At 35.3% G+C, this 8,452-nt stretch overlaps 1 protein-coding gene across 1 annotated transcript; it reads left to right on the top strand.

Moving 5' to 3' along the window:
• Positions 1–1,981, top strand: LOC137939449 (catalase isozyme 1-like). Its single transcript, XM_068784715.1, is given in 9 exon segments — positions 1–91; positions 140–201; positions 328–1,045; positions 1,048–1,103; positions 1,223–1,312; positions 1,539–1,606; positions 1,737–1,756; positions 1,759–1,829; positions 1,922–1,981. Coding segments are annotated over 9 exon segments (1,236 nt in total).
• The last annotated feature ends 6,471 nt before the right edge of the window (positions 1,982–8,452 follow it).

The raw sequence follows: 8,452 nt of genomic DNA, 5'->3' as shown, positions 1-8,452 counted from the left end.
ATGAGATTTTCTGAAAAAACATCACCATATGTGAAGGCAATATATAGGTGGTCCTTCTCATCTGCTGCAACTCTTCTTTTGGTGATTACCTGTTGATTGATTCCTTGTTTATCTTCCTTATGATGTGAGAATGTTGTAGTCTTTGTTTGTTTTACCAATCAAATTTTCTTGTCATTGCCTGTGCATTTGTCATCTCATCCTGTATATCAAAATTTTTCCTTTATTTAGGGTTATTTGATGAAAAGGATATTAAATATTCCTTATATGATCTATTCCTACCTTAAAATTGCATATATGACCGACTATTACCTTTCTTTATTGCTTCAGGGAAACTTTGACCTTGTTGGAAACAACTTCCCCGTCTTCTTTATCCGAGATGGAATGAAGTTCCCTGACATGGTCCATGCCCTCAAGCCGAACCCCAAGTCCCACATCCAAGAAAATCGGAGGATCCTTGATTTCTTTTCTCACCATCCCAAGAGCTTGCATATGTTTACCTTCCTCTTTGATGATGTAGGTGTACCACTTGACTACAGGCACATGGATGGATCTGGTGTCAACACCTACACTCTTATCAACAAGGAAGGGAAGGTCCATTATGTAAAATTCCACTGGAAACCAACTTGTGGAGTCAAGTGTTTGTTGGAGGATGAAGCTGTGGTTATTGGAGGAAACAATCACAGCCATGCAACTAAGGATCTTTACGACTCTATTGCTGCTGGAAACTATCCTGAGTGGAAGCTTTTCATTCAAACCATTGATCCTGATCACGAAGACCAGTTTTATTTTGATCCACTGGATGTTACCAAAACCTGGCCTGAGGACATTCTTCCTCTTCAGCCAGTTGGTCGATTGGTCCTGAACAAGAACATTGATAACTTCTTCGCTGAGAATGAGCAGTTGGCATTCTGTCCAGCCATCATTGTTCCTGGTGTTTATTACTCGGATGATAAACTTCTCCAGACTAGGATTCTCTCCTATGCCAACACCCAAAGGCACCGGCTTGGGCCAAACTACCTGATGCTCCCTGCAAATGCACCAAAATATGCATCCACAACAACCACCATGATGGTTTCATGAACTTTATGCATAGAGATGAGGAGGTAAAAATTGTCCTTTTTTGTTGGTGGTGTGATTGGAATATGGTTTCGCCAATTTTTATTGCAGAATACTTGATTCCATGCTGTGGATTCATTTACAATTTAGTTTATATGGGTTTCAGGTGAACTATTTCCCTTCAAGATATGATCCCGCTCGACACGCAGAGAGATACCCTATCCCATCCAGAATTTGCTCGGGAAGACGTGAAAGGGTGAGCTTCTGCAAATTTTTAGGTCTATAACATCCACTAATGGCCATTCCTAGTTTTCATCAACCTTCCTTGTTTTTTTAGGATAAAAAATTTGGAAAAAAAAAAAAAAAACACCATAAGAAGTTGCTGAATTTCCTTCATTTCCATTTTATAAGCTTTCATGGAACTTCTGCTGGTGTTTGGTTATTTGTAATGCAACTCTAACTTCACGTCTTGATGAATTCAGTGCATGATCAAGAAGGAAAACAATTTCAAGCAGCCTGGAGAGAGATACCGTTCCTGGGCCTCAGACAGGTTCATATTTGTTTTATAGATTATAGATCAGAAGTGTCCTGTTTCCATGCCGCCATTGATGAAACAGAGTATGGTTTGAGAGATTGGCCATTGAAAATCTCATGTTGCTTTTGTACTTTTCCACTTTCAGGCAAGAGAGGTTTATCCGGAGGTGGTGGAGGCCTTGTCTGACCCAAGGATTACTCATGAAATCCGCAGCATCTGGGTCTCATACTGGTCTCAAGTGAGTTTTCTCTCTAGTACCCATGTTTGTATTGCTTTCCATGCTTCAACTGGAATTTGACAAATCTCCGTTTCTATTTTACCGTGTTGCAGCGTGACAAGTCTCTGGGTCAGAAGCTTGCTTCTCGCCTTAACTTAAAACCGCACTTGTGAACCAAATCTCATCCGGAGCCATTTTGAGTTGCAGAGACGACATTGGAGACAAGGGATTAATGTAATAAACTGCAACTTTAATGCAAAACATTCTCTAATTGATAATATTTTTGGGGATTTAGAAGAAGATGATTGAATCGAACTAAACTAATCGGTTCAGATCAGGTTTAGACCAGTTGAGAACTGTAGAAAAAATAATTTCGTTTAATCAAAATTTTCTTGTGTTTGTGGCAATTTTGAGAATAATTTTTTTTTCCACTTGTTCCTCTAATTCCTCTTGCTTTAACCTAATAAAAATTTATTGAATTTTTTTTAAACTTTATAAAGTATAAGATATTTTATATGTTCTTAAATCAGAGATTAAAAGCAAAAGTTAGACTATTTCATTTATATAAGTTGCTTAATTAAATAAAATAATAATATTAAAAAATAATAAATTTTATTTAGCATCATTCTTCGCAGGACCTATAAGAGTATTTTTGTTTCATTCTCTAAGATTCTAAACAGACTTCAACCAGTCACTCGTCATCCACATCTCAGCTTCTTAAAACACCAAATTAAACTACTATTTTACCAAACACAACACTCTAAATCCAACCATGAAATTCCAGAAATAAACTGTTGCAAAAACCCTTCCGAAAGTACAAATAGCAGTCTCTTTAAATCAAACAAACAACTGGTATTCTCATGAATATGCTGGCATAGATTAGAATAAGTTCAAGTTCTTTTTCATAGATCTCATAAAAGAAAAACAAGGAAAAACTTCTCTCATATATCTATACATTCAGGTAGAGAGGAAAGCAAAAGAGAGACATAAAGATTATTTAACTTATGTCATGGATCATTCCAACATCAAACCGAAGGGAGACAAACCTTAATCTGAGCACTTGATCATGGAGTCTTGAAGAGGCTGCTCTGATACCATGTTGACTTGAAGACTCCATAATATTAATGTCTTCAACGTTGAGGTGAGGAATGAGAGAAGGAAGAAGGAGGAAAGGAGACGAGGAGAAGATGAGAGGTCATGTCCAAGAGGAAGAGATACAAGAGAAGAGGAGCAAGTTGAGGAAAGAAAAGGAAGGAAGATTAGGGTTGTGTACTCGTCCTAACCCTCCCCCTTAAGCTTTATTCAAACGCAGTATGTGCCATCTCACCTACAAATTGCCGACATTTTCACCAAAAGTATTCCACACCCTCTCTTTCAATTTTTTTTATCCAAACTTCATGTCTGTTCCAATTCGACGCTTAGCTAGGGGGGGGGGGGGGGGGGGGAGTGTAACGGCAGTGCAACGGAAGCTTGCAGACCAGGCTTCCATCACCCAGAACCAATGGATCACCGAGCCATAAATAGTTGTTTTCAATTTTATGTATAAATACTCAATGTAATCTTAGTTATAATCGTGGTGAATAAAAAGTTTTTCCTTAAAAAAAATAGTGTTAAGGAATAGTCCCACATGATATAGTGAATACAAAAATCTTGAGTTTATTAGTTGGGAAAAAGGTTTCCTGAGTTGGCTAGTCATTTTGGGATGGGCCTTGGACCCAACTTCACATAGTATCAAAGCAGGTACTCATATATGGGCCTCCACCCAAATTATCTACATGTATGAGCCCAGAGGGCCTACACGTGAGGGAGAGTGTTAAGGAATAGTTCCACATGGATTAGTGAGGACAAATATATTGAGTTTATTAGTTGGGAAAAAAGTTTCCTAAGATGGCTAGTCATTTTGGGAAAAGCTTTGGACCCGACTTCACAAAAAGTATCAATATTATAAGTATACCCTTCATCTTAGTAGGAGTGAATAAGAGAAAAAAATCATAAGATATTTACATCAATGACACCCCAACTTATTCATATCTTCCCATATAGAGTATATAATAAAACTTCTATAAGAGTTGTGGTGTTGATACATGTTGAATTAGATGAGTCGGATTGACCAAATTCAACACCAACTCCAATTTTAGATGATGGAGAAGTAAACCTCCTTGAAACATCTAAAGGATCTAAATCTCAAGATCCAAATCTTGAAGAGAAACCACCTAGAGGGACCAAGAACTATAAGTTCATAGCTGATCACCCCTTGGAACACATCATTGGTTACCCAATGGGTAAAATGGAAACTAGAAGAGCAACCCATTAACATATGTCACATAGTACCTTTGTTTCTCAATTAAAACCCCAAAATTTTATTGAAGTTGAAAAAGATGATTTGTTGTTTATGGCAATGCAAAGGTTTAACCAATTTAAAAGAAATCAACTTTGGAATATAGTCCGTAGACCCCAAAACCAACAAGTCATAGGTATAAAATGAGTCATAAAGAACAAGGTGATGAGTCAAATAGAACTGTACAACAACAAAATTGAGTTAGTTGTCAAAGGTTACAATCAAGAAGAAATAATAGATTCTGAATAATGCACCCATTGGTGATAGGAGGAAAGGAGGTAAACTCTTCGAAACAAAGAGATATTTTGTCACAACCTCATGATACCTCATTGGACTATCAAAAATGCCTTGCCATGCGTCACATTGTACCAAGCAAGAAGTTCAAACCACTTGCTAGTTAGGATACCAAATCCAATTGTTGGTTCAACCATGAAACCAACAAAGATTGTTCATTTAAATCAAATCAAAGGACCAAAGAGGACATTAGAGTCTTTCATCACTTAATATGTTTTTCATTATTGTGCTTATAGTTGCACCTCTTCATGGATTGATCCCCTTTATGTGTAGACATTCTTGGCATACCTGATGGGATATCTCTGTCTCTTAACTCTTTCTCCAAAATAACAAAAAGAAAACAAAATGCTAAAGTGTCATGGCATCTCAAGGCAGAAAAAAGAGTCACAATATCAAGGCTCTTCCATTAGGGACCGTAGGGAGCAAATAGGCTCTTCCCTCCTCTATTGAGTGAAAAAGTAACGGAGTGGATAGAAAGAGAACTTTCCTTTTTTTTTTATGACATTTTAATTTTTTTTGAAAATATAAGAACTACTTTACACCTAAACTTCACATGTTCTGTCAACCATATCTAGAATTTAGAATTATTTAAAATTGTGACATTAATCAATCACATTTGCAAAAGGGCATTTGAGAAGACTATATATAGAAATAATTATATAATTTAAAGATAAATTTCATATACAACCTTCTTACATGTCATATTTTCAATATGACCAACTATATATAGCAATTTACCAAATTTCAACTACAACTAGATGAATATGTAAAGTTTAGAGATGAATTACTAATTAAGTTTAAATATATTTAATACTTAAAATTTTAAAAAAATGAGTCCATTGTTGGCTCTTGTTGAACAATAGTGAGGGATAATCCTGTTAGTCCATGTGGCTTCTTGTGAGGGGAGTGAATTGAGATATTTTAAATTAAAAAATTAGTGTTCAAATAAAAGTTAAATAAGTATAATGTAAAATATGCACACACATCAAAGTTGAACACTAAGATGTTTTTCTATCGATATTTTCCTATTGGTATTCACTGCCCAAGAACCCTTGCTTGGAAAATTTCACTAATAAACTCTATTAGCTAGAAATTACATAAAAGAGATTCTGTCTATCTTTTAAGCCATGTGTATACTCAAATACACAACTTTAGAAATCTTCTCAGAGATTAAATGGCTAGATTCTAGCTCTACCAAGCTCTTCTATCTAGATTCTAAATTTTAGATCAACCACGGAATGAGAAAATAAAAATACAAAGAAAGAAAAGTTTACACCATTTGAATTGATGTAGAGAATTTTGTAAAATTCTAACTCTTTTATCTCAAAAGTAATTTGTGAGGAATTTCAAATAGAAATAGCTTTGAATGCACTTGGTTTACAAATAAATAAATAAATGTTGAATAATTGCTTTAAGGCACATTTGGTGGCGGACGGGGTTATAAGTTCTCAACCAAACTAGCCGTTATATAGCCATTTATAAAAAGCTAATAGACTCATTGATTGATATATGAAAATGTATGATTGATTTATCGAGAGTAACAACTATATTTTTATGAGTCATTAAGCTTATTGATCGGTCACATGATCGATCAATGTAATTTTAAGCCTTCAAAAAATAAGGTAGATCAATCAATCCAAACCAATTGATTGATCATGTAGTGAAGCTCTACCTATGCAAATCTATGTATGATTGATCATGCTTTATGTTCCTCATTGACACAATTCTGCTGATCGATCAATACATAGGTATGATCGATCATGTTTTATATTTTTTCAATGCCTGAACAGGTTTGATTGATCAGTCCAATGAGGATGATCGATCATGTTTAATAGCTCATTCTAGCATAGTTTGTTTGAATGATTAATCCACTTGAACGATCGATCATGTTTTATACATTTTACCAATTTGTACTTTTGATGATCAATCATTACTGGATAATGATCGATCATGTTAATTGCCAGTTTTTTGAACTATGCTTCTAAGGATGATAAAAACAATCTTGATGGGTTCTAGCAAGTTCAAAACATTGATGTGCATCAAAAAACATGATTTGGAAGAAATATATCCTAGAGCTTCAAATACTCTAGTGTACCTCAAATTTGTGTTGGTGTTGTCCTTTACATTATTATAGTTCTTGAGACTTTTTTATACCACTTAGATCCTAATTTCAAGTCTTCATTTCTTTACTTGTGGGTGCTTCTTCAAGATGATTTGACACATGATTTTTGTGTCTCTCGAAGGAAAAAAATCTAAAATGCTGAATTTATAATTATTAGTACTATTGAGTTTCATTATCATGGAAATATAGATGAAAGTCAACTCTAGGTCAATAAATCCCTTTTGTCTATAAGAAAAGGGGAGAGGGGAGTCTGCCTCTTCTCCTTTTTGTCTCATTGGCAACAGAGGAAGAGAGGAGGGAGACACCTCTAAAAAAGCAAACACTCTATCAGAACCTCATTGAACCTCATTGGACTGTCAAACATACATAAGAGCAAAACTTCTTTATCACGAGTCACATGACGCGACAAGCAAGAAGTTCAAACTGCTTGTTAATGAGGATACCCAAATCCAACTGTTGGTTCAATTATGAGATCAAAAAAGATTATTCATCCCAATCGAATCAAATGACCACAAAGGAAGTAAGACCCTTCATCACTTAATACTTCATAATTTTTTATTATTGTGCTTATTATCACTCCTCTTCACCTATCGATCCCCTTTGTGTGTAGACATTTTTGGCATACCTGATGGGATATCTTTGCCTCTTAATTCTTTTTCCACAACAATGAAAAGAAAAAAAGGCACTCTATTGTCACGGCATATCAATATAGAAAAAAGAGTCATGATATCAATCGCTTTTCCCCTCTTCCCTTTACTTGTAGAAAAGCAAGAGAGTGAAATGAAACAGAATGTTCCTTCTCATTTGTTTTTTAACATATTGAATATTTTAAAGATATACTAACGAACAAGTCTAGAATTTAGTATTATTTAAAATTGTGACGTTTAATCAACCACATTCGAAAAAGTAGCATTGAGAATGTTGTATATAAAAAAATAATCTTATAATTTAAAGATGATTTTCACATACAACCTTCTTATATGTTGCATTTTCAAATACAATTATATGGTAATTTACCAAATTTCAATTATAGTAAAACAAATCTATAAAGTTTAGAGATGAATTAGTAATTAAGTTTAAATACATCTAAAAATAAAAACCATTGTAGGCTCTATTGAACAAGAGTGAGGGGAAATCCCCTTTATCTATAAGAAAAGGAGAGAAGGGAGCCTCCTCTCCTTTTTCCAGTGATGGGGGAGGAGAGGAGGGGGACTCCCCTTTTTGCCTTCTCCCCTTTCCTCTGTTTTTTTTTTTGAGAGAGGAGAGTAAGAACCCTTCCTTTTTTATTGGATGGAGTGGACAATTGCCACCCTTTCGTTAGATATTGAACTAAACCACATTAGAGGATGAACTTGGCACGATAAAGGCATATCCGATAACTAAAGGGATTATGCTTATCCCTTATCATACAATCTTGTCTCGTAGCAACTGAAATTGTTAACTTGACATTGGCTATGTAAGGAGATTTATTTCAAGGGTTTTTGGAAGCAAAAGGATGGGAAGAACAACGACACTAGTAGCGGGAAAGAGCAACGACATTTGTAGCGGGGAAGAGTAGCAATACTAGTAGAGATTAGGATCACATTGTCCGATGAAAAGATGTAGAAGAGCAGCAACATTGATAGCAGTTGGGGAGAGCAACGACTAGGAAGAGCAATGACTGGGAAGAGTAGTGGCATTGGGAGTGGGTAGGAAGAGCTGTGGCTAGGGCGGGCAAGATCGAGAGCGAATCATCTAGGTGGTTCAACTTGGGAGGGTGTGGCAGAGAGTGAGTTATAGGTGAAAGAGGTTCTGATACCATGTTAAATATTGAATTGAACACCTTTACAATTGATTAAGGGTGGTATTTATATAATTTAAAATATAGAAGATAAACTTTACATGATAAGA

This window comes from Aristolochia californica, unplaced genomic scaffold (genome assembly GCF_029961685.1).
Source record: "Aristolochia californica isolate CCGP_79_NKW_82.1479 unplaced genomic scaffold, dmAriCali1.0.hap1 SCAF_8, whole genome shotgun sequence".
Classification (NCBI taxonomy): Eukaryota; Viridiplantae; Streptophyta; class Magnoliopsida; order Piperales; family Aristolochiaceae; genus Aristolochia; species Aristolochia californica.
This window is presented reverse-complemented; position numbering and strand designations above follow the sequence as displayed.